This window comes from Camelina sativa, chromosome 16 (genome assembly GCF_030686135.1).
Source record: "Camelina sativa cultivar CO46 ecotype springtype chromosome 16, ASM3068613v1".
NCBI classification, from domain to species: domain Eukaryota; kingdom Viridiplantae; phylum Streptophyta; class Magnoliopsida; order Brassicales; family Brassicaceae; genus Camelina; species Camelina sativa.
Window position 1 is genome coordinate 21,409,572 of NC_141895.1, and position 25,526 is coordinate 21,435,097.

At 36.2% G+C, this 25,526-nt stretch overlaps 4 protein-coding genes, 1 long non-coding RNA gene and 1 pseudogene across 6 annotated transcripts; 4 read left to right on the forward strand and 2 right to left on the reverse strand.

The window, feature by feature from the left end:
* The first annotated feature begins 1,295 nt into the window (after nucleotides 1-1,295).
* On the forward strand, nucleotides 1,296-2,147 carry LOC104751075 (kunitz trypsin inhibitor 2 pseudogene; annotated as a pseudogene).
* Nucleotides 2,148-4,808: 2,661 nt separating this feature from the next.
* LOC147925809 (uncharacterized) lies at nucleotides 4,809-6,301 on the forward strand. The gene is made up of 2 exons (XR_015583614.1): nucleotides 4,809-5,813; nucleotides 5,925-6,301. It is a non-coding gene; the product is annotated as an uncharacterized LOC147925809 (long non-coding RNA).
* Nucleotides 6,302-8,388: 2,087 nt separating this feature from the next.
* Nucleotides 8,389-9,335, forward strand: LOC104751076 (kunitz trypsin inhibitor 2). The gene has a single exon (XM_010472951.3). It carries the CDS (start codon nucleotides 8,411-8,413, stop codon nucleotides 9,212-9,214), a length of 804 nt encoding a protein of 267 aa, XP_010471253.2. The 5' UTR covers nucleotides 8,389-8,410; the 3' UTR covers nucleotides 9,215-9,335.
* Nucleotides 9,336-10,775: 1,440 nt separating this feature from the next.
* On the reverse strand, nucleotides 10,776-14,488 carry LOC104751077 (tyrosine-sulfated glycopeptide receptor 1). Its single transcript, XM_087493278.1, has one exon. The coding sequence runs from the start codon at nucleotides 14,224-14,226 to the stop codon at nucleotides 10,930-10,932; it is 3,297 nt and encodes a 1,098-aa protein (XP_087349404.1). The 5' UTR covers nucleotides 14,227-14,488; the 3' UTR covers nucleotides 10,776-10,929.
* A 1,280-nt stretch (nucleotides 14,489-15,768) lies between these two features.
* On the forward strand, nucleotides 15,769-19,610 carry LOC147925810 (uncharacterized). Its single transcript, XM_087490429.1, has 3 exons — nucleotides 15,769-17,992; nucleotides 18,347-18,970; nucleotides 19,053-19,610. The coding sequence occupies exons 1-3, from the start codon at nucleotides 16,997-16,999 to the stop codon at nucleotides 19,512-19,514; spliced, it is 2,082 nt and encodes a 693-aa protein (XP_087346555.1). The 5' UTR covers nucleotides 15,769-16,996; the 3' UTR covers nucleotides 19,515-19,610.
* Nucleotides 19,611-19,836: 226 nt separating this feature from the next.
* Nucleotides 19,837-25,320, reverse strand: LOC104734078 (uncharacterized). 2 transcript variants are annotated; one of them, XM_087490100.1, is made up of 8 exons: nucleotides 25,049-25,320; nucleotides 24,756-24,861; nucleotides 23,004-23,866; nucleotides 22,617-22,910; nucleotides 22,254-22,535; nucleotides 20,989-21,530; nucleotides 20,802-20,907; nucleotides 19,837-20,717 (listed from the first exon to the last, which is right to left on the reverse strand). In XM_087490100.1, exons 3-8 carry the CDS (start codon nucleotides 23,862-23,864, stop codon nucleotides 20,004-20,006), a joined length of 2,799 nt encoding a protein of 932 aa, XP_087346226.1. In that variant the 5' UTR covers nucleotides 23,865-23,866; nucleotides 24,756-24,861; nucleotides 25,049-25,320; the 3' UTR covers nucleotides 19,837-20,003. The 2 variants fall into 2 exon arrangements, with proteins under 2 accessions (XP_087346226.1, XP_087346227.1); XM_087490101.1 differs by lacking the exon at nucleotides 25,049-25,320 and having other exon boundaries at nucleotides 24,756-24,978.
* Between the last annotated feature and the right edge of the window lie 206 nt (nucleotides 25,321-25,526).

Sequence of the window (25,526 nt, forward strand, 5' to 3'; positions counted from 1 at the left end):
ACACTTAATAAGGTGTATAGACATGTGTATACTTACAAATGTGTACGGATACAAAAGATTTATATAATATATTTTAAAATTATTAAACAAAATTCATATCAAATTGTAAAGAAAAAACTATAGATTTTTTTTGTATCTAAGAAGTTTTCTAAAAAGAATTATATTAATTTGAAAAATTAAGAAATAGGAAGAAAAGGAGAGTAATTGTACAATGACATGAAATGTAATTAGGAAGATTGTTGAATGGCAAAAAAGACTGAGAAAATAGTCAAATAGTGTTAAATGTGGGTTTTTCTAATTGTAATTAGTGAATGTATTTTCTTCCTAATTATGTTTGAAAAATGTATCATTTTGCCAAATATCTCTATAATTAAGGACTAGGTTCTTATGTGAGGAAAAAGCCAATAAGTAGTTATAGCTAGCTGATAAATTGAAGGTTTTACTTTACAAAATTGGGAGTTTTTTCCTTCTCTTTTTATTGTCATGCTCCATTTTTTTTAATCATTAAACTACAACTAGCTGATCAATTTGCCAAATCTCTACATTGATTCGATATGTGATGATGCATGTTTTGAGTGTACTTATCATTTGACACTAGACTATGGTCCCTTCCCAATATCATTAGGTTTTATTTTTTAGTTTTCGATTCTTTTTAAAAAAAATAATAGAGAATGTCAAATGTGGCCAGGAACAGAGACGTACGTTGAGGATCATTTTGTGCGTTGGTTAACTCAACCGTATCTCTCTTCTTGTGTGAAAACCTCGTCTTCCTCCCATTTTATTGATCGTTGCTTTATTTTTTCCCTGCTATGCGTGTTAGTTAACTTAGGGCATTGTGCATGTTCCTGGTGCTGGAAAAATGAAGTTGAATCGACTACCATAGTCTTCTCCCTTCTTTTCTACTCTGACTATAGTAAGAAAAAAGTTAGAAGAAGACAACAATCAGATTGTGCAGCGAGATATATTAAAGCCAATAACCATTTTTAGCTAGCTCATGAGTTAATTAGGTAGGATTCGTAAGTTTTTTTCTTCTGATTTCTATGGTTGTTAAGACGGACCATTGTGCATGTTCCTCTTGCTGAGAATTGAAAGCTTGAATCCATAACCGTAGAGTCTTCTAATTAAGACCCCTCTTTCCAACCCTCACCGTAGTAGAAAGTTAGTTGATCAATATAATTAATTAAGGACTATATTATGACAAATTGTTATGGCTTAAAATTTGAAGGATTTACTTTACAAAATTGGGAGTTTTTTCCTTCTCTTTTTACTGTCATGCTCCTTTGACCGCAGACAACTCCTATAAAGATTGACACAAAATGTGTTAGCTCTCCACAACTCAACTCACTCAAATCCTAAAAACACACACAAAACAATCACAATGAAGAAACCTTCAGTAGTCTCTCTTCTCATTACGTTCATGTTCGCAACATCAGTTGTCTGCATCCAAGGACAAGGACATGAAGACGTGAAGGACACAAACGGGAATCCAGTTACATTCAAGGGACAATACTTCATCCAGCCGGTGAAGACGAAAAGTAACTACGGAGGTGGTCTTGTCCCAGCGCCACTGACACACTTCCCTTTTGTCCACTTGGCATCACCCAAACACTCCTTCCGTACCAACCGGGACTACCGGTTAGCTTCAAATTACCATACGCTCTCATGGAAACCATCGTTAAGACATCTGTAGCTGTAAATATTGAGTTCAAGTCAGACATCTGGCCGGTCTGCAACGAGTTTTCCAAGTTCTGGGAAGTCGATGGCTCCTCACCGGCTCACAAAGAGCCTAAGATTCTCATCGGTGGTAAACCACAAGAGAAAAATAGTTGGTTTAAGATCGAGAACGCCGGAGAAGGAGCAGGAGCAAACACTTACAAGTTGACCACCTTAACCGGGACCGTTGGAGCCACCAAAGGGGTTAGGTTAAGCGCACCACAACTAATTCTCACCAATGATGATGCTAAGACCTTACTCGTCAAATTCAAAAAGGTTGATGATGCTACTACGGCTGCTACTTCTACTTCTCGGGTTGAGAAGCTAGGTCTAGGGATGTTCCCATTTTACTAGTCAACTAGTAAAAATTATGTAATGTCAAGCTTGAGACTCGTCCATGACCAAATATAGTGGGTTGAGAAAATACCCCCACACATGTTCTTATCTTTCATAAATAAAATAAATTTATATTTTCTATAACTTTAATATGACAATGCTCAAGTGGTTACGTTTTTCTTTGTGAATGTCACTGCAGTCTGCAGCAATATTATACACATATAGTATTGCATATATGTCGTCTGTGTCATTTAGGATATGGTCCACTACTTTAAGATTATACATAAGTTACACATGTGTGTCAAGTTTCACTCTACCCTTCCTTCCCACTTCTTGATTCTTTTGTCGCTTTCTCGTTATAAAAGTGGATTTACTATTTTTGCCGTCAAATGAATAAGAAAGAAACAAAATATGGCTAGATTCAGAGATGTGGAGAACCATTCGTACGTTGGTTCACTTCATGCCTATCTCTCTGTGTTTGAAATCTTGTCTTCTTCCCATGAATTCCCTCTTTTTTATTTTCATCATATGTTGTTATTTAACATGGACCATTGTATTTGTACATGTTCTTAATGAACTTTGAATCGATAACCTTTAGATTCTAAACCTCTCTTTTCAACCACCATCACTGTTAAGTGTTCGTAGACAGTTAGAAACCAAGGATTAGATTGTGACGTGGGGAAAAAGCTAGTGAATTTAAGGGTTTGGTATTTTGGGCTAAATTGAACAAAATCAGAAAAAGTAGGAAACTTTTGAAATATAATAGAAGTTATGGCCTCAATATGGTTTTTAAAAAAATGGTAGAAACAGTAACAATTTTCTCCTGATGGTTGCAACAGAAGCATACGTCACGTACGTAATTACTAATATAACCACCTTTCCCAATAACACCAAACAACAACGTTCTTAAAATTCTTAAAATTCCAACTCACCGGTTCCTTTTTTTTTGGTTTTTTGTATTCTCTCGATGTCTCTGTCTCTGAAATCTGAATCCTCCATTAATGTTTTATGTATGTCTTCAGCTTCTCATATTCTAATGCTTTCGTCTTTCTCCCCCCGTCATACTTCTCTTAGCTTTTCTTTTGTTGATTCTTTTTTTTTGTTTCCGCTCAAGTGACTTGCGGAGAGGTTTAAAAGAATTGATTTGGTTACCTATGTCACCAAAGTGCACTTATTTTTCGGTCAATGGTCCTATGAGAACTCCAGATTTAAGCATGCTTATGCTGGAGTAGTCTCATGATGGGTGACCTTCCGGGAAGTGACTGTCGAAACTGTGCGAGTGAGGACAAAACACAGGAAAAAATCATGTGGTAATTTATAGAGACGATAACAAGTCTTTAAAGCCTCCCGGACGACGTAGCAAACTGGCCATCAGATATTGATGGACTCACGGGCCTAGTGAGAGGACATGAGGCCCATTAAGGAAGGTGGGCCCATGGAATAGGATTGGACATGGGGCCCACTAAGAGGAGGCGGTCGGGGCGTTACAAGTGGTATCAGAGCCGAACCTAGATGAGTGTGGAATCGTGTGGGTTCACATCGCCGGAGGTGACGGTCTTGGTGCGCAACGAGGATGTTGCGATCTGTTAGTGGGGGTGAATTGTGACACCCCAGTTTCAGTGATTTGCGGAGAGGTTTAAAAGAATTGATTTGGCCACCTATATCACCAAAGTGCACTTATCTTTTCAGTCAAGGATCCTGAGAGAACTCTAGAGTTAAGCGTGCTTATGCTGGAGTAGTCTCAGGATGGGTGACCTTCCAGGAAGTGACTGTCGGAACTGTCCGAGTGAGAACAAAATACAGGAAAAGATCATTTGGTGATTTGTTAGGAAGGTAACAAGTCTTTAAAGCCTCCCAGACATTGGAAATAGGTCGTCGTATATTGATGGGCTCACAGGCCTAGTGAGAGGACGTGAGGCCCATTAAGGAAGGTGTGCCCATGGACTGGGATTGGACATGGGGCCCACTAAGAGGAGACGGTCGGGGCGTTACAGGTGGTATCAGAGCCTAACCTAGACAAGTGTGGAGTCGTGTGGGCTCACACCATCGGGGGTGACGGTCTTGGTGCGTCACCAAAGTGCACTTATCTTTTCGGTCAAGAGTCCTGAGAGAACTCTAGAGTTAAGTGTGCTTATGCTGGAGTAGTATGGGTGACCTTCCGGGAAGTGACTGTCAGAACTGTTCGAGTGAGGACAAAACACAGGGAAATATCATGTGGTGATTTGTAGGGACGGTAACAAGTCTTTAAAGTCTTCCGGACGTAGCAAAGTGGTCGTCGGATATTGATGGGCTCACAGACCTAGTGAGAAGACGTAAGGCCCATTAAAAAAGGTGGGTCATAGACTGGGATTGGACACGGACCCACTAAAAGGTGGCGGTTGGGACGTTACACGAGGTCTCTTCGGTAACTTATATATGCACACCAAGTATTCGAATAAATGCCACTTAGAGACCAACACTTCAATTTCACCATCATATCCTCATCATACGATACATTCATGATTTATAATCATGATTTTTGACCATATAGAACTCGTTTTTGAAAGTCTGATTTGATGTTACGTTATCAAAGCTTCTATATATTACCATCAAAAAACTTAGACACTCAACAAAAAATGACCAGTGGAGATAGTTTTAGATTCTCTCTTTCATGGGTTTCTCTATGTGTCAATTTCTAAGACCTTCTCCATCCGTAGTCTCTTTGAGGGGTTCATATTGTTTTAAAGGAAAAAAATAATTTAGAACAAAAGAAAAAAGCTAAGGAAAGTTGTTATATAGTATACTCATCTTTACTCTAAGAGACTCTACGTGTCACCAAATGGTTGGGTGAGGAGATAAAAAAAAAATTGATGGGCGACTGGTTTTTTTTCTTCCTCTCTTTGTCTCTCTCTCGAACTCGCGAATTGACAATCAAAGGAGATGAATTGACAATCGAAGGAGATGAAATCAAAGGAGACGAAATCAGAGGAGATTCGGGTCGGAGGAGATGTGAATTGGAGGACATTGAATCGGCGGAGGTGAACTTAGAAGAGATTGTATCGGATTAATCCACCACTAGTTATTACAATCTATCATTATCATTATCATGTTCATTGGCTACTGGTTATTGATTTTGCAACTCTGCGTAATCTCCTTTTGAATTGTAAACGAAATGATTTTTTTTTTGTTGATCGTTTCTTTCTAGTATGTTTGATACTAGTGTCTGATACTCATTATTGATACTAACTAGCTTGAGAATTATGTTGTTTGAGGTTTAAGTTAAACTAGAAGCTCTATTTGTGGTTCTAGTCACGATTGTTCTAACTTCTCTTGTTCTAAGAATTTGAAGTAGCTGCCTACAGTTTAATGATTATTTATTTGAATTTATGAAAATGCTTGCAGGTTAATAATTGTTGAATTGAATTTGTGGACTGCAACTAATCCAGAATTTGTTCTTGAAGAGTGATCTTCTCATTCATTAATCAGTTTTGTGTCCTTGTATGAATCTGTTTTGTGTCTTGTGTGTTACGAATCTGTTTTGTGTCTTTGTTTTCCTTTATGTATAAGATTCTACTCTCAAGCTATTCATCTAGTTGCAAGAAATGGTGGACAAGATGGGGTACGAAGTATGTCTCATGGTTTCAGTTTGTCCTCATATTTGTACTCTCCTCTTCTCGTGAACATATTGTTTCATGAAAAATGTCTCAACTTTTCTATAAGTTAGACTTGTTAGAGTCACCAAAAGAGTTCACGAGGTGTATTTTGCCCAGTTATACCTTTCACAGGTTTGCAACTGGGTTCTTTAATATGACTTTCATCCTGTTTTGGAAACTTCAATATCTATGCAAAGTCTCATTTCTCTACTAATTAAGGTTGCTTTTGAGACGAAATTGCAGGTGGGTAATGCCTCATATTGTATCAGCTACGACATTCGGTCTTCAGATGCAATTAATATAGCTGTTAGATGCAAGGTAAGATGCAAGACTCGTTATTGGTTATGGTAATGACTATGCTGCAAGTCCTCAGGCAATGTTGGCCTTGAGGCAAGCTAACCTTTTGGTTGTCACCGAGCTCAACTTCAATATGATCGGTAATCAAAAACTTTTATTTGTTGCTTTGGATTTAGAAAGCTGGTGTTATTGGATGATTAGTGTTTTGACCACATATTTTTACAAGTTTTTTTTGTATTTTTGTGCTTCTACCATATTTTTTACAAGTTCTATTTGTATGTTCACAAATTAATTAAATGCAATATTTTCCTATTTTTATAAAATCTTAAATGTTTACACATTTATGCTACTTCTATTCTATTTAAATTTTTTAAATTTCAAAAAAACAATTTTTAAAAAAATAAGAGACCCAAAATTAGAACTTACCATTGGAGAAGAAAATTTTAACTAAGAGATCATGAGTTCTTATTTACAAAACAATACACAATTAATTCTTAAAAAAAGCAAACAATATATAAGATCCTCAATATATCAACCCCCCATTAATCTTGCTCTAATAAGTTTAAATATTTTAAATACATAAAAATTAAATTAAACAATGAAATTAAATAAAAATATTATTATTAAAATCTACGGAGACTTTCCTTGGCTTTTTGTTGGAGGTGCTCTAATATTTGCCATTGTGCATGTTCCTAGTGCTAGGCTGATGCTGGAAAAATGAAGATATAATTGGAAGAAACATACATTTTTCAAACTTAATTGGTAAATTAATACATACACTATTCAAAATTTGAAAAATAGTCAATGTGATCCATCTGTGAGATAGAGCAGCTGTGAGATAGAGCAGCTGTGAGATAGAAAAGTAAGGAAAAAATGGTTAATTACAAAAGGGGATTTGATTTTTTGGACACGAGACAGCCAAAAAAAATTTAATTTTTTTTCTTTTACTTTTGCAATCACACTTCTCATATTTTGTTATATTCAAATATTTGGTAACATAATTTTTTTTTCAACTTTTTTCACACACAAAATATCTATGTTTTTCTCTACATTTTGACATCCATTTTGTTTGATGTTATTTTATTTGTTATTTGTTAATTTTATTTGATTTTATAAGTTTTGTATTTGTACACCTATTAAGTGTACAGATGTAATTATTTGATGTAGTGATGCTGAACACAATGATTCCTCTCTACAATGGTTGTGGTGTACACAATTATTTAGTACACCAGTTGTGGTGTACGCAATGATTTTGTATAAATTACATCTGTACACTTAATAATGTGTACATATCATATTTGTACACTTAATAAATTGTACCATGTATATAATATATTTAAAAATTAATAAACAAAATGTATATCAAAAATAGAGAAAAATATATAATTTTTTTTTACTTGAAGAATTTTGAAACAAAAAGTTATATTACCAAATAGTTGTGTAATAATATTGTGTACAGATCACATCTGTATGCTTAATAAGGTGTACGGATATAAAAGATATATATAATATTTTTAAAAATTATTAAACAAAATGTATATCAGAAGATTGAGAAAAAAACACACAGGTTTATTTTTGTTTGAAAAATTTTGGAAAAAACAATTATTTTACCAAATATTTGTATAACTAAACATGAAGAGAATGCAATGTCATAAGAAAAAAAAACAAAATAATAAAAACAAATATTTTTTTATATAACTCACTAATCGTATTATATATAATTTCAAATAAAGAAATAAAGAAAGAAGACAAGAAAAAATGAGAGAGACGAGAAAGATGGAGAGAAAGAGTGTATTTAAAAAAAAAATAGTACTAATGCCCTTATTTGTAATTTAGCATATTTTAATACTATCCTAGGCTTTTATCTTATCTCATCCATATCTATTACATATACAGTGAAAGATGATTCTTTCTCTAACTGAGTGAATGTACTAGTTTCCTAATTATGTTTCAAAAATGTACTAAAAAACTAACAAACCCAAAAATAAAATTGTTGAATGGATTACCAGAGTCTACTTCTAGTCCCTAGTTTTCTACTCTTACTGTAGTCTGTCGTAAAAAGAAAGTTAGAAATTAATGATCTGATTGTGACGCTGAGGAAAAATCCAATAACATTTATAGCTGATATAAATTAAGGTAGGGTTTCTCGTTTTTTTTGTGCTTTCTATGTTTTTTTGTTTTGCTTTCAGTGTTAGTTAAGATGGACCTGCACTGTGCAGTGCTGTGCATGTTCCTCGTGCTGAAAATCGAAACTTGAATCAACAACCGTAGAGTTTAATTAGGCCTCCTCTTTCCAACCATCAGTCCGTCGCCGTAGTAGAAAGTTAGGTAACCAATTTTAAGGACTAGATTGTGACGTAAGGAAAAAGCCAATATAATAAGTGAGGTTTTTGTTTTACAAAATTGGTTGTTTTGCTTCTCTTTTTGCTGTAATGTTCCGTTTTAACCGCAAGAGAACTCCTATAAATACTGATACAATATGTGTTTGCTCTCCACAACTCATCTCACTCGGAAAAAAAAAAAAATATATATATATATATACAATGAAGAAACCTTCACTGCTCTCTTTTCTCTTCACTCTCATATTGGTTGCAGCTGCAGTCTGCATCCAAGGTGAACGGGTGAAGGACACCTACGGATTTCCACTTAGTCCTGGCGAACAATACTTCATCCAGCCGGTGAAGACATCGCGTAACAACGGAGGTGGTCTTGTCCCAGCCGCCATTACATTTCCCTTCTGTCCACTTGGCATCACCCAAACACTCCTTCCGTACCAGCCGGGCCTACCGGTTAGCTTCTCATATAAACAGAGGAGGCCGAATCCCCCCTGGCCCATACCTCCCGTTAACATTCCAACATCTTACGCTTTAAATATCGAGTTCGAGTCCAACATATGGCCGTTCTGCAAAGAGTTTTCCACGTTGTGGAAATTCGATGATTCCTCCTCGGCTCCAAAGGAGCCTCCGATTCTCATTGGTGGCACCCGTCGAGAACAAAATAGCATTTTTATGATTGAGAATGCCGGAGAAGGAGAAAACACTTACAAGTTGACCACCTTTGCCGGAACCGTTGGAGCCATACCAGGGGTTTGGTTTAAAGCACCACAACTAGTTCTCACGAATGATACGGCGAAGACCTTAGTCGTCAAATTCAAAAGGGTTATTGATCCTACTACGGCTGCTACTTCTACTTCTCGGGTTGAGAAGCAAGGTCTAAGGATGTTCCCATTTTTCTAGTCAACTAGTGAAAATCATGTAGCCTGAAACTCGTCCATGCCCAAAAATATAATGGGTTGAGAAAATACCCGTGCGCATGTTCTTATCTTTCATAAATAAAATAAATTTATATTTTCTATCATTTTATTATGACAATGATCCAAATCATGAATAAAATGCTCAAGTGGACCGTTACGTGATTCTTTGTGAATGTCACTGCAGCAATATCGTACAAATAGTAGGGGACACATATGTCGTATGTGTTAATTAGGATCTGGTCCTATCACATATATGGTTGTTCACAAGTGCATGTTAGCACATATACATTATTATAGTTAACTTAAATCAGGCTTATGTTAGCATTTAGAAATAACTTGTATATAAACAAACTATACTGTACACTTTACAATTAATGAGAATGAATATGTTTTTGTATCTTCTTTTTCCTCTTATCTCGTCTTGTTGAGTTTGTTACAAAAGTGGAGAAGAAGAACTTGATAGATCCACTATACAGATAGATTTTACAGTGTTCAGATTATACATGAGTACACATGTGTGTCAAGTTTCACTCTGCCCTCTTCTTCCACTTCTTAGATTCTTGTCGCTTTCTCGTTATATAGGTGGATTACTAAATATTTTTGCCGTCAGCCATATGTTTTCTTGTAATAACGTTTTAGTAAATTGTTTCAATTGTATATCTGAAAAATAAAACGAAAGTCTATATATGGCCAGATCTCAGAGATGTTAAGAACCATTCGGACGTTTACGTTGATTCACTTCATCCGTCCGTATCTCTCTGTTTGAAACCTTGTTTTCAATATTCTTCCTATGAATTTAAAACCTAAACCGTTTTTTTTTTCTTCATATGTTAGTAGTTAACATGGCCCGTTGTGCATGTTCCCCGTGTTGATTATCAAAGTTTGAATCGATTACGTGAGGAAAAAGCTAACAATCATTTCAAGGGTTTGGTATTTTGGGTTAAAATGAACAAAATCAGAAAACGTAAGAGAGGTTGTAAAAGATAAGAGAAGTTATGGCCTCATATGGTAAAAAACAATTTGGTACCTAGATAACCACTTTTCCAATCGGGGTAGTTGAAGGCATCTTCATCTTTCAAGTCCACAAACGGCGACGTTTTGACTGAAAAAGTCCAAATCTTTCAATCTGTCTTTGTCTCTGAATCCTCCGTTGATGTTTTAGGTATTGTCTTCAGTTTCTTAGATGCTTCATCTTTCTTCGCGCGTCATACTGCTCATGGTTTTTCTCTTGTCGACTCTTTTTGTGTCTCTTCGGTAACTATGCACATCAAGTATTCGATAAAATGCCCATGGTTTTATACCATCACAGATTTTGGTTTTCTTAACTTAAGGCAGGTATGTATCTTAAGATATATTCACAGAATTTTTTTGTGATTCCATCATACGATAGATACATTCATGACTTCTAATCATACCTTTATATTAATGTCTGCTTTTTGATCATATATTGTTAAGTTTCACGTAGCTAGAGAGCTACTACATGTATATAGAAGAAACTCGTTTTGAAAGTCACAAGCGGCATAATTTTCATGTACTTCTTTACATTATCAAAGCTTCTATATATTACCATCAAAATTATAATTTACATGGAAAATGATGGTTAACATATACATACGCAATTTGACAAGAAAAATAAGTGTGTATATTTACTTATGCAGGCAGCAGATGTTTGATTTTAAGTAGGCAAGGCACACACAGTTACGTCTCTTCTTCTTCTTCAGGTTCTTCTCTGTTATTTTGGTTTGTTTTCTCTGCTATACTCTTTAGCCAGTCTACAACTTGTTGTATGTTTGGTCTTTTCATTGGATTTTGGTTCACACACATGCAGGCTACGTCAAGCACACGAAGCATCTCTTCTTCATGACCACTATCTCTCAGCAATGTATCAAACACTTCCTCTGGTTTCCCTTCCCTTCTCATTGTATGCACCCATGCGACCAATTCTCTTGACATCTTTGGCCTGAAAACCTCCATTGGTCTTTTCCCTGTGAGAAGCTCTAGCATGACCACACCGAAACTGTACACGTCACCTCTCAAAGTAGCTACCCAAGCTTGTCCATACTCTGGGGGAATGTAACCAAGTGTGCCCACTAGCTCAGTTGTAACATGTGTGCGGTATGGAAGAATCAGTCTTGACAACCCGAAATCTGCGACGTAAGCCTTGAAGTTTCCATCCAAAAGGATATTGCTGGACTTGATGTCTCGGTGTACAATGTGTGGTTCACATATCTGGTGCATGTATGCTAGTCCACTACTTGCTCCTCTCATAATGTGTAGTCTTTTCTGCCAATCCAGCTGGGCTGGACCCTCGGGGTTTTCATGCAGCCAGTAATCAAGACTACCATTCTCCATGAACGAGTAGATTAGTATCCAGGCACTATCATGGACGCAGTAGCCTTGTAGAGCGACCAGGTTTTCATGTTTGGCCCTGGACAGAACTTCTACCTCTGCCTTGAATTCTTTTTCCATCATACCATAGTCTCCTGTTAGTTTCTTAACCGCCAGTTTTGTTCCATTATCCAAGGTAGCCTTATAGACAAGACCAAACCCGCCGCAACCAATTATATTAGCTTGACTGAAGTTGTTGGTAGCTTTCAAGAGCTCAAATATGGTTAGGTCTTTTACTTCGTACCTGCTGTTTCCAAACAACAGTACAAGGCTTATGTCTTTCTCCGATCCTGGAGGGACTTCAGAATACGAGCCATTAGAATTTATCTCCAGTTCAGCATTCTCAGAGTCTCCTGGATTTACCCTCCTCTTGGCAAGCACCCACAGAGCAAGCAACACCAAAATCAAACTGATGCAAAAAAAGAGCCCAATGACAAGCCCCAAAACAAGCGTTCTATTGACCTTTTCTCTATCCATCTTTGTAGTAGATGGCTGAGTCGGAGGAGTGCATGAAATTTGCAGTACACCACCGCACAACAAGGGGTTTCCATCAAAATATGCTTTTCGGAAGGTATCAAACTGACTCCCAGTGGGTATCGGCCCACTGAGACTGTTGTTTGCAACATTGAAATAGGACATGAAATGGAGTCCTGTGAGCGACCAAGGAATTCTACCAGATAGTTTGTTGTTGGACAGGTCCAGCCTCTCTAAGTTTGTGAGGTTTGACAATTCATCTGGGATGCTGCCAGTAAAGTTATTACTGAGAAGCTCCAGGATATGGAGAACCTTTAGCTGTCCAACCTCGACTGGTATACTCCCAGTCAAGTTATTCCTCCTGATGTATATCGTAGGTGGGAGGCTGGAAAGCTGATTGTATTGCTGATTGGTGGTGACATTATTAGGATTGACAAAAACCGGCAGCTCTAGATAGTGCCGCTCTGTTGCATCGTATGCCTTTTGGGACATCAGAGCCCTCAGCTGAAACAGTTCCTTTGGAAGCTCTCCTGTAAGGAGGTTATCGGAAAGATCCAAGTAGAAAAGGTTTGGAAGAGTTCCTAGCCAACCTGGAATTGACCCCATGAGTCGGTTCATTGACAGATCCAAAACTTCTACCCTCTTGAGACTTATCAGCCAAGGTGGTATTTCACCTTTCAGTCTGCATCCACCGATACCGAAGATTTGGAGGTTTGGAAATCCATCTGCAGCAACAAAGTCTGCATCGCTTGGTACAGCTTCGCCGTAAAAGTTCTTTGCCATGATAAGAGTAGACAGCTTCTTGCAGCCTTGCAGAATCCTGAGAGCACCTGTGATGTTTGTCATTTTATTGTCTGAAAAAGTAAAGAAGGACAGAGATTCCAATTCCAGCACTTTAGGAGATATCTGTCCCGTTAACTTGTTGCCTGCAAACCTCATTGCTGTCATCTTTTTGCAGGAGTAAACCGTGTGGGGGAATTCGCCTGTGAAGCTATTGTTTCCGAGGTCTAAAATGCTGAGGTTCTGAATCCCAGAAAAGTTTATCGCCGATAAGGTTCCTCCCAGCCTATTAACCCGTAGATTCAACTTCACGAGATTTGTGCAATTGCCGAGAGAAACCGGGACAGAACCCGTGAGGTTATTGATATGGAGTTGGAGACTACGCAGGTTGAAAAGCTTACCTATATCCATTGGTATTTCTCCTTCGAGGTGATTGAAGTAAAGCTCAAGCAACGTCAGTTTGGTGAGACGAGTAATCCCGTCATCAATCTTACCAGAAAGACGGTTGGCTGGTAAAAAGAGTTGCTCAAGCTCTGGAAGATTGTAGATTTCTTTAGGGATTTCACCAGAGAGATTGTTGAAGCCTGCTTGGAAAGCACTTAGCCTCAAGCATCCGCCCAATTCTTGAGAGATGACGCCGTTGAAATCATTGTAGGAGAAATCCAGTTTGGTGAGCAGCGGTGAAGTTGTGCACATGAAGGAAGGGATAGGACCCGTGAAGCTGTTGTTGCTGACATTGAAACTGGTTAAACTGAAAGCACCCTGAAGAAAAACAGAACCGCCGAGGATTTCACCCTGAAGAAAATTGCTGGAGAGATCAACGGTCTGAATTGGGAAGGTTCTGTTGCTTCCATTGGCAAGTGATTGTTCAAGTGGCAATTCACCATTGAAACTGTTGTAACTCAGATCAAGAACCAAGAGCTGATCAAGGGCAGAGAGGAAACCTGGTGGGAGTGGACCAGAGAGACGGTTATGAGAAAGGTCGAGACGAGAGAGACGACGGAGATCCAAAACAGAGGACGGGAGGTTGCCTGAGAGTCCTTTAGAAGGCAAAAGAATCGAAGTGACTCGGTTTTCAGGAGAATCATCACAAGAGATTCCTTCCCAGGAGCAACAATCAGTAGACGGATTCCAATGCAAAGGAGAGACTGAAGATGATACGTTGCCAGAGAACCAAAGGAGAGAATCTCGATCCCGAGGATTACAAACAGCCTCTGAAACTGTAAGAAAGAAGACAGAGAGTGAAAGAACATAGAAAAGGACAAACAGAACCATGTGAGGAGGACTCAAAGGCTTTACTGGTCTCACAAGATAACCAAAGGATTTAGATCTCATCTTCTTCTCGTCAATCATGGCGAGAACAAGAGAAGAAGAAGAAGCTTGAAGAAGAAGGAGAAGGAGAGGGAAAAGAAACAAAAGACATGATTATCCAATCTGGGTTCTGTGTCCGAAGCTTGTAAAATGGCTCTCAATACCATCGTTGACCAAAGGGAATAGTCAGACCAAACAGACGAAAACTTCTTGTCACACCCAAAGTTACTTTTTTTATTTTAATTTTATCATGTTATCTTTTTGCCCTGATTGTGGTTGTGGTTATGATTTTTTAATATAAAGTTTTTTTTATTTATATAGTATATATAATTATTATTAGTCCTTTTCTAATAAAAGAAGCTCAAGTACAACCCTATGAAAGTATGAATGTCTCTATGTAACTATTATTAAAGTCAGCGCTGTATTACTCTTCATATCCATAAGACTATAATTGTTTTTCAATTTAGTTATTTCGTTTTTGTCTGGTTTTGTTTTGTCATTTTTGCTAATGGTTAAGAAAGTAAGTTTTCTATGCGTTTTGACTATTCATCCGATCCAATTTATTATTGGAAGAGAAAGAAAACAAGAAAGAAATTGGGTCATTTCATCTTGTGGAGGTGCGTGCGTGCGTGCTATGACGTTGATCATGAAATTGAACATTTTGATGATAAAAATAATAATGATGGCCACAAAACATTATGATACGAAAAATTTAATACAACAAAAAAGAGAGGAATATATAAAAAAAGAAGAATGTGAAGAATAGTATGATTTTTATTTTTATTTTTAATATGGGAGAGGCGTTTACCTTTTGGGGCGGCTGGTTAGTAGTGGTGGTGGTGTTACACACCTTTTTTAATATCCTCTAAAAATTATTAGAAAAAGAAAGACATCTTTATTTTTATTTTTATTTTTCTTTCTTTACTTTTTGCCTTATGGAGGATCTTTTTTATACTATTTTAATTATGCCAAGTGGAAGCCACATTTAACATTAGATAGTGGTCATAAAGAACGAAAGGCAGATAAAAGAGAAGATCATATGATACTATTTTTTTAAATCTTTTTTTTTTCGTGAATTGATACTATTTATTTTATTTGACTTTTTGTTATTTTGGGGTTATAAAAATCCATCAAGCTGTTCATGTGTTTTTCTCTTTTCTCGTAGTTTACTAATGAGCAAATGGCGTATATGATAGCTAAACAAGTTACTTTAAAAAAATAGCTAGGGTCTTCGACTTTTCAAATATTGTACTTATTAAATGGCTCCCGTATGTGGTATTACACATTTACACGATAAATAGTTCTTGTTGTGATTTATACTTGGAATAATTCGAATCCATTCGTAAAAGTTACTTACGCTGTGTGAATTTTAGACGACAAAATGTTGTGCTTCAGAGTCTAAATTTAAAAGTAGCATTCATCATGATTAAGATGTTTAATACTTTCATTAGTGTTTATTAACAGTAAGTAATGATGGTATGAATTGTTTTTTTTTTAGTCTAATCAAATATTTACATGATAGAGTTTTAAAAGACATCCTAAGAATAGTTATCTCTTTAGTGGAATCGAATATGAAGATTTGACATTAAATATTGGGAGAATTACTAGTTTAACCCAAATTGAGCAGTTAATTGCTAGATTAGCTCCTAAAATTTGAGGGTCAGTTGGGTTAGTTTCATACCAAAAATACCCTTTTTTGCTTTGTTAGGAAAAAAACAAAAGTCAATATTACCCTTTGTAAAAAATTCCTGCAATTTCGTTTTTTTTTTTTTTTTATATAAAAGTCTGCCATACATGTAATGGCAGACTAATTTGCAAGTGGCAGATTTATTGTTGATGGCAGTTTTTTTTTGGCAGACTTATTTTAGATGGCAGATTAATTTGCAGAATTTGACAGCAGATTTGTTTTATATGGCAGATTTATTTGAAGTGTGTAACGACAGATTTTTCATGGACAGCAGATTTTCTTAACACGACAGACTTATATATAAAGTTATGACAGATTTTCATTGTTTTAGTCAAATTTCTAGGAATTTTGTGGCAGATTTTTTATGATTGTTGCAACAGTTTTATTTTTTCACTTAAAAAATCTGTCACATTACGACAGATTTATATACGTAAAAATAATTGCTAGTTTGACATCTAGTGATGACAGATTTTTTTTTAGTTATGACTGACTTTTGGATTGAAGGGAAAATCTGTTGTTTGATAACAGATTTTCGAAAGTCTTTTAAAAATTGCTATATTGACCCACATGCACAATATATGTTGTGGCAGATTTTCTTATGTTATGACAGTTTTTTTTTTCTTACTAAAAAATCTGCTGCTTAATAACAGATTTATTATATATGAATACAATGATAACAGTTTTGTTTTTTGTTGATATAGTGACAGCAGATTTGTTATCTGTAATGACAAATCTATTATTTCGCATTTGATAACAGATTTTTTATAACAGATTTTTTACAGAGTAATGACAGATTTATTAGTGCCTTTGGTGACAGATTTTTTTTTAAGTTAAGCGACAGACTTTTGTAGCAGTTGCCATATATGGCGAGAATCTAGGGTTTACCCTTTTTTGGTCTTTTGTATCGTGCCTCCCCTCCCCTATATCGACTGAAATTTTTTTCTTTTTTTGGTTCATCTTATTTTTCCATAAATTCCTTCTTCCTCCTTTCCAATGTGGATTTAATCATGCTTTCTTCCTTTTGGGGTTCATAATCGACTTGTCTATTATTTTCCTTTTAAGGTGGTTTTTTTTTTTCATTTCCTCCTTCACGTTTTAGAGTAATTCACATTCAACCAAGAGAATATGAAGCAGGTGATTCTCGTTTGTGGTAATTGGATCTTTGACAACAATAAATGGTTGTTTGTTGTTGATAATGAAAGGGGTTCACGAATTCTACAATGTAACGATCAAAGCAGATTTGATGATTGCATTGGAATGGTTTATGAGGATTACAGGCTGGATAACAAGGTATTTGATGTTGTCTTGAGTTACAAGATCTCGAAGAGGTTATTGCAGGACTTACCCGGTGATACACCACCAGTTATTATTGATAATTCTCGTCAGTTGCACACTTTTCTGGGACAATTGGAAAGGGATACAGGTCGACTTTGTGTTGAAGTGAAGAAGAAAATACAGACTGATTTGAATCACATAGGTAAGAAACGAGGAAGAGATGAAAATGATCAGGTTGGAGAAGAGTATCTTGATATGGCCAGCGACACAAATGAAGAAGAGATGGATGAAGATGATAGTAGATTTGATTATTGTGATGATTCTGACGGAACAGATTCTGATGATGAGAATTTTACCCTGTATGGAATTCCACCAGAAGAAGAGGATCATAAATTGCCAATGAAGAAAAGGAGTTCATCTTTTTATATTGAAGAAAATAAGGAACCAGTTGATGTCTCAAAGGTAGACTTGTCTTCTGTGAATTTGGCTGTTGGGCAAATGTATGATACAAAGGAGCACCTAAAAACACGTTTGAAGATACTAACCTTGGTTCAAAGGTTTGATTATTATGTTTACAAATCGAGACCAACCTTATTGATTGTAAAGTGTTGGGTTAAAGGATGCAAGTGGAGGGTAACAGCTGCAACATTAAGACACTTTCCAAAGTTTGAGGTGCGTGTGTTTATTTCAGCACATACATGTTCAGTAACAGAGCGCTCTATGCGTGCCCGACAAGCAGATCATCATATTCTAGGAGAGTTGTACAAAGATTTTGTTGGTGGAGTTGGTCCCAAGGTACTACCAATGCATGTTGCTGAAGCGTTGAATAAACGTTTTCATATCAAGGTATAATTTTTCTATTTATTTAGCATTATTTCGATTATTTTGTTTACCAGTAGTATTTTTCTGTTTTTTTCACAACAATGAAGAAAAAATATTTGTTGATGATAGATGGATTATTGGAAAGCATATCGAACGTTAAGGCATGCTCGCAAGTTGGTCAGGGGTAGTCCAGAGAGTGGTTATGAGCAGCTTCCTACATATTTGTATATGATAAAAAGGGCAAATCCTGGAACTTTTACACAGCTTGATGTTGATGAAGCTCAAAGATTTAAGTACTGTTTTCTAGCATTTGGTGCAAGCATACAGGGATTTCCGTTTTTGAGGAAAGTGGTTGTTGTGGATGGTACTTTTTTACAGGGAAAATACTTAGGGACACTACTGACAGCAACAGCTCAAGATGGCAATTTTCAGATTTTTCCTATTGCTTTCGCCGTGGTTGATACAGAGAATGATGAATCATGGGAATGGTTTTTCAAGCAACTCAGCTGTGTGATACCAGATGATGAAAGCCTTTCCATTATTTCTGATAGGCATCAATCAATTGGGAAAGCTATTAAAAAGGTCTATCCAAAGTCTAGTAGGGGAATATGTACATACCATATGTACAAGAATATTTTGGTCCGGTTTAAAGGTCGAGCAGAATTCGCTTTGGTTAAAAAGGCGGCGAATGCTTTTAGACTTATCGACTTTCAAACCACATTTGATCAGATAGAAGCCATGAATCCAGCACTACATGAGTACCTCGTGAGGGCTGATGTGCGTATGTGGACTCGTGTACATTTCCCAGGTGATAGGTACAACTTGCTTACAAGCAACATTGCAGAATCAATGAATAAGGTCATGTCACATGCTAGGAGCTTTCCTATTGTACAACTGTTGGAAGAAATAAGGTCTGTGATGACTAGGTGGTTTTCTGATAGAAGGACTGATGCATTGAAGATGACAACAGACTTGACTCGTGGTGTAGAGAAAATTCTCCAGGTCTGTTCGTTTCTATCCTTTCTTAGCAAGTGTGTATGTTATACAACTAAGTTTCTAATATAATGTCACAATTATTTTATAGGGTCGTGTGGACTATGCTAAGTTACTTACTGTCCAAGATATCGATGCACACCAAGTACAAGTAACAAGTGGAACATCTCTGCATGTTGTCAATTTGAAAGATAAAAAGTGTACGTGTTGCAGGTTTGACTTGGAGAAACTCCCTTGTGCACATGCAATTGCGGCCGGTGAATTCAGAAACATTTCTCGCATTTCAATGAGTCATCCTTATTATCGCAAACACTACGTTTACGCTTCCTACGAGAATGCCATCATGCCAAGGGCGCTTGATAAATCTGTTCCTGGACATGTGATAACGAAGGTATGTAGACCCCCGATTCCAAAACAACAACCAGGTAGACCAAAGAATTCAAGAATCAAATCGGCATTGGAAATTGCAATGGAAAAGAAGAAGCCAAGAAAACAATACACATGTGGTAATTGCAACCAAGTAGGACATAATCGCAAGACATGTACTCTATAATTTCCTAGTTTTTGTTGAAAGTTCTTTTATATTCTCGCAAGACATGTACTCATTGACATATAACTCGTTTTATTTGAAAGTTCTTTTATATTCTCTCATTCTTTTGTTATTAACAATTTAAAATTTAAAATGAGTAGCATACTCGTGGAAAAAATAAGAGCTTCACAATAAGAAGTAGAAAGCTTAAAAATTCACTACATGTCGTAAATAAGAGCTTCACAATAAGAAGTAGAAAGCTTAAAAATTCACTACATGTCGTTCAAATTTAAAATTTAAAATGAGTAGAAAGCTTCACGTTAAGCTAAAAATTCACTACATGTGGTTAAGCTAAAAATTACATGTCATTCACATTCAAATTCATATGCAAAAGAACCAGTTGTCAATGAAACAAAATAGTCTACAAGGACTCATCAAAATAGTCTACAATAAGAAGAAATAGTCTACAATGATAATGTTATAACAAAACATAAGGCAATAACACAAAATAGTCTACAAGGACTCATCAACTAGGGAAGGGATGATAATAGCTTTAGCTTGAGGATATGAATCAGTCATATTAGGTGGTATGGCTAATTCTCTGACTTCGTCATATAATTCCGCTGCAAGCTTAATCCGAAGACCCAACATGTTCTCATCGCAAAGCCCATCAAATGATTTCCCAAGAGCTAAACATTCAATGTACTTAAGAGCATACACACCACAATCACCTGGATTTTCATTCCGAGGAACATTTTTCTTCACCCTTCTCAATTCCAACATTGCTCTACTCTTCTTACGGATCGTCTCAGGAATCATGTCACTTAACATCGCTGGAATCATTCGCCTTAAAGGCAAACACTCAATGGCCATTTTATCGTCACTCACCAAGGTTGGTATGCTATCATAGATGTGAATCTTCTTACCCCGCAAGTCAATATCCAAAGCCATCCAATGGTTCTGATTGACAAAAAGACAAGCGTATAAGTTATCCACATCAATCCACCACTTCTTGTTCGTAGCTGACTCCTCAGGATATTCACCAAAAACGTGTTTCACATAGGAATCCCGAAACACAAAATTCTTAGGCCCCATATCAAACTGCATGTAGTCATTCTTCAATGTAGTGATCAGATCTTGGTCTAAGAAAGCTATGCGTTGTTTAGGATACGGACAAGGCTCACGCATATATCTTCGCCGGAACATAGCCATTGCACAACCCATGTGCTACATTCAAAAAAATAAAAACTAGAATAAGCGAAAATATAGTATAGAATAAACCTTATACTAAATTATCAAAAATAAACTTACATGGTCTGTCAACCATCCATAGTCAAAGCTTGGCCAATTTTCCCTTGGAGTCATAATTTTCCAATAGAATCTCACAGCTGCGTTGCTGGTGCTAAGTGGCTCTTCCCTGTGAATATAAGAAAGAGTTAGTACATATATAGATAATGATAGTAACTTTTATAAACGATTCAGAGTTGTTGATGTATACCTATCAAGGCTGAGAAAATCCAAAAGTGTCTGATGTTTCTCATCATCTACAGGCTTAAGATGGTCGCCTAACACATTATCACCCTCTGTAATGATCCGCTTGACTGTCGAGTTACCAAGGTAAGGATACTTCTGTGATTCTGCCAACTGGGGCACGCGTCTAGTAGTCTTCGAAGGTCCAGGTCCATCCAACCTCGTCAAAGCCTCTCCAAGGCGGTTTATTGTCATCTCAAGTTTTTTATGTACCAACTGATCCTCCTTGTTGGACCATGTATCTTCAGAACTTGAAGCTATTTTGAATTTAGCTTTCTGAACTTGGGTAGTTATATCCTCAACATCGTCAGAAGCTTTAGCAGTTATCTTCTTTTTCTTGGAAGTTTCCTTCTTCTCAACCTTCACAGATTCCTTCTTTTCAAAGAGAGGAAGTTTCTCTGATATCTCATCTTCTTCTTTCTTCTTATTCTTGACAGTGTAAACCTTCCTCACCACCCTTTGAACTGGAAATTCATCTTGTGATGTCTGCTTCATCTCAACAATCCATGACTGCAACCAAAAAAAACATGAAAGAACCGTATAAGTTTAAAACAAAAAAAAAAGAACATGAAAGTAAAACAGATACGCTTTAACAAACACAACTTGAGAAGTAAAAAAATAAACAGAACATAAGAAGTTTAAAAAAAACAGAACATGTGAAGTATAAAAATAAACAGAACATAAGAAGTTTTACAAAAACATAACATGTGAAGTTTTAAAAGAAAAAAACATGAGAAGGTTTAAAATAACAGAACATGAGAAGTTCTAACAAAACAGAAAATGAGAAGTTTGATATAAATATGAGAACCGTATAAGTTTAAAACAAAAAAAAAAGAACATGAGAAGTAAAATATGATACGCTTTTAAAAAACAGAACATGAGAAGTAAAAAAATAAACAGAACATGTGAAGTTTTAAGAAAACAGAACATGTGAAGTTTAAAAAAAACATAACATGAGAAGCTTTTAAAAAACAGAACATGAGAAGCTTTAAAAAACAGAACATGAGAAGCTTTAAAAAAAACAGAACATGAGAAGCTTTAAAAAAAACAGAACATGAGAAGCTTTAAAAATTCAGAACATGAGAAGCTTTTAAAAAACAGAACATGAGAAGCTTTAAAAAAAACAGAACATGAGAAGCTTTAAAAATTCAGAACATGAGAAGCTTTTTAAAAACAGAACATGAGAAGCTTTAAAAATTCAGAACATGAGAAGTAAAGGAAAATGTAACTTACAGGTGCTTTACTTGTTCCCTCATCATCGTTAATGGTGTGCGAAGTGGCATCATTCCGTACATCAGCTTCTTTTGGCTCTTTTCTTTCTTTCTCCAATGCTTTAATCCTCTCACCCATCTCCTCTTTGAACACCGTCATTTGTTTTTCAACGCATGTTTCAAATTTACTCTCCAAGACATCTATTCGACTGTTGAGTGTTTTGCCCAAGTCAGAAATAGTCTCATTCATTTTCTCAATCGCCCTCCAAATATCCAAAGAAATTGACGTGTCATCCTTACCATCCTACAATAACATGTTCATTATTATCATAATAGAGAAGACAAAAAATGTTAATCAATTACGGTAAAGAAAATGAAACCTTACCTCCATGTTGGTTACATTTTCTCCTTGTTCACATTTAGGATCACTATCTGTCCATCTTTTTTTCTTAGGATTGCACCCTCTGTTGTCATTCACCTTATCAGCTTCAGCTCTTCTTTTCTTCTTTTTTGAACTTATACCAACTGTCTTGCCACAACTCCAAGCATCTAGAGACAAACGGTTATGAATGAGATCTTTAATTAGCTCGTCTAGGTGTGGATCCGTATGCTCCTCTGAGTCAGACCATAGAGGATACATGTCTTCCTCTGAAACATGAATCATATGCCTAACACGAACCTACAAGCAATGAATAAAGTAAGTTTCAATTCACACAAATTATTAGTACATGTCAAAAAATAATTTTAAAAAAAAAAATAACAAACTACTAACCTGTCCGTGCAAATGCTTCTCTTTTTTGAAGAAGTCTGTGAAGTTGATACGTTTTCGTGATGATCGCCAATCAAGAAGTGGAACACCACTCGCTTCTGTCCTTCTAAACCCATAACTTTCTCCAATTCCAGGAACACTCTCATACAGCCAAATCAACATAGCATGAACGCAGCCGTGTATGGTGTATGAATCTCCGTCATAGTCAACTATCTTAACAGAATTCACTAAACTACTAAAAGCCACCCGACCCCATGGATGTTTTTCAAAAGCAACAGGATCTAAAACTCTCTTAGCAGTCACCAATGGGATTCTAGATGTATGATGAATTCCATGTACGCATACTGACAACAGACATAACCTACCAACCATCATCCTCTTATCAAAATCCCATGTTTTGTTAGAATCAATCACGTTTACCAACTCAGTCCACATAGGACCATCAAGGGTTGTTGGAATTTTCATTTCTTTCCAGAAATCATGGTGATCAACATCAAAGTTCTCTAAAGGGTCAAATGCATCACAATTTAACCTTGTTATCTCTGCAAACTCATTTAAAGAAAATCTAATTGGCCTATCATCGATCAAAGACCAAACCTCATGGATGTTGTTGATTCTCAGCTGATGTGTGAGTAGAAAGTGAACTCTCTGCGCAGCCCAAGTGTATTCCAATTCAGCAAACTTTATAAATACTCCAAGAGATGATTCCTTGAGTTTCTCCCAGACATCCACCCCTAATCCTTCTCTCAAAAATCCAATTTTGGACACAAAACAATTGTGGTTCATGCTCCTATGTTGGAGAGGCGATTTTCCATCTTCATAGAGTAGAGAAGGATATTTGATGCTCTTGCTTGAAGATGCCATTCCTAAAGATACAGAAAAAAAAAGAATCAAATGATAAGAAAATTCGATAAGAGTCCAAAGAGAATTCGATAAGCAGTAAATCAAAAATAAACAAATCAACACAAACATATATATAAATTCGACACAAAATTCTATACTATAAATAGACCCAAAATCATATCATAAAGACTAACCGGATTTAAGAAGCTATTGAGGATCCAAAGTTGATAACACACAAAGCTGAACGAATATAAACATAATCAACCGAACATAACAAATCCAAAAGATAAAAAGCTATTAAAAATAACACATAGCGGGCAAGAACATAATCAACCAGAGAAGGATGAGATTGCTGTTAAAAAGCTATTTCAAACAAAAAATAGAAACTTATAGAAACAAACAAAAAAAATCCTTTTCAGATATCACAGCCAAGCCATAAAACTGTGAATCACTTCACACAACATGAGCAACAACATCAAACGAGAATATAGCATAAGAGAATGAAATCTAAATACTCAACACTTAATGAAACACTCCTTAGATGATACTAAGATGAAAAAGAAAAAAAATAACACACAGCGGGCAAGAACATTTACAGGTTCTATATCAATTGTAACCAATACATGATGCAATTATTAGAACAAATTCTGATGCAGAGCAGAGGGTCAGAGAGACAAGCAATTCGATGTAACCAAACCTAACTGAGACAAGCTTTTTATCTTTTGGATTTAAGAAGCTATTGGAGACAAAATCATATCATAAAGACCCAAAACAAGAAGCCTAATCCTTTCTACCAATGCTTTCGAGGATCCACCAAACAATTAAAAAGCAAGACCCAAAACAAAAACAGGATTAATCGACAATTGCAATTAACAATTCTGTTCATACATAATAACCCATTAAAAAACTCACCACCGGAACAGAACAGAACAAAGAAAATCAGCCACCACCGAATGACACAGATTTTGTTTCGGCTTCTTCTCAAACAATCCTCTTTGTCACTGGCGTCGGTAACTGGCTGAAGAAGTGAAAATCAGTGTTTAGAGTTATTAATCGGGTTTTTTTTGGGATTGTAAAATCTCATTGTCGTCGGCGGAAGAAGCAAGGTTTGAAATTAAAAAGCAAGACCCAAAACAAAAACAGGAATAATCGACAATTGCAATTAACAATTCTGTTCATACATAATAACCCATTAAAAAACTCACCACCGGAACAGAACAGAACAAAGAAAATCAGCCACCACCGAATGACACAGATTTTGTTTCGGCTTCTTCTCAAACAATCCTCTTTGTCACTGGCGTCGGTAACTGGCTGGAGAAGTGAAAATCGGTGTTTAGAGTTATTAATCGGGTTTTTTTTGGGATTGTAAAATCTCTTTGTCGTCGGCGGAAGAAGCAAGGTTTGAGTTTTTTTGAGAAAAGGGAAAACGAATGTCGGACAAAAAAAGGTTTGAGATTTCATTTTTTTTTAATTACTCACTCATTTTTTATTTCACTTATTTCCTATTTTACTTTCTTTGGGCTTTTGGTAATTTGAACACAAATTTGTGTCATTCTAGTTTTTCCCTAAGGAAGGGTGTCAATCTAGCAATATTTTTCAAATTTTGTGTCAATCTGGTCTATTTTCACTTAAATATTACCGAAAAAAAACCTTATAGGAATTGGGCTGGACCTCCTTTTTGTA

Excerpts from the sequence above, each read along its gene's own strand:
- LOC104751076 (XM_010472951.3), top strand. The coding sequence starts at position 8,411 with ATGTTCCGTTTTAACCGCAAGAGAACTCCTATAAATACTGATACAATA.
- LOC104751077 (XM_087493278.1), bottom strand. The coding sequence starts at position 14,226 with ATGATTGACGAGAAGAAGATGAGATCTAAATCCTTTGGTTATCTTGTG.
- LOC147925810 (XM_087490429.1), top strand. The coding sequence starts at position 16,997 with ATGAAGCAGGTGATTCTCGTTTGTGGTAATTGGATCTTTGACAACAAT. Across the intron at positions 17,993-18,346 it reads ATAAACGTTTTCATATCAAG|GGAAAATACTTAGGGACACT; the intron begins GTATAATTTTTC and ends ACTTTTTTACAG. Across the intron at positions 18,971-19,052 it reads GTGTAGAGAAAATTCTCCAG|GGTCGTGTGGACTATGCTAA; the intron begins GTCTGTTCGTTT and ends ATTATTTTATAG.
- LOC104734078 (XM_087490100.1), bottom strand. The coding sequence starts at position 23,864 with ATGGCATCTTCAAGCAAGAGCATCAAATATCCTTCTCTACTCTATGAA. Across the intron at positions 22,911-23,003 it reads AGAAGCATTTGCACGGACAG|GTTCGTGTTAGGCATATGAT; the intron begins GTTAGTAGTTTG and ends CATTGCTTGTAG. Across the intron at positions 22,536-22,616 it reads AAAATGTAACCAACATGGAG|GATGGTAAGGATGACACGTC; the intron begins GTAAGGTTTCAT and ends ATGTTATTGTAG.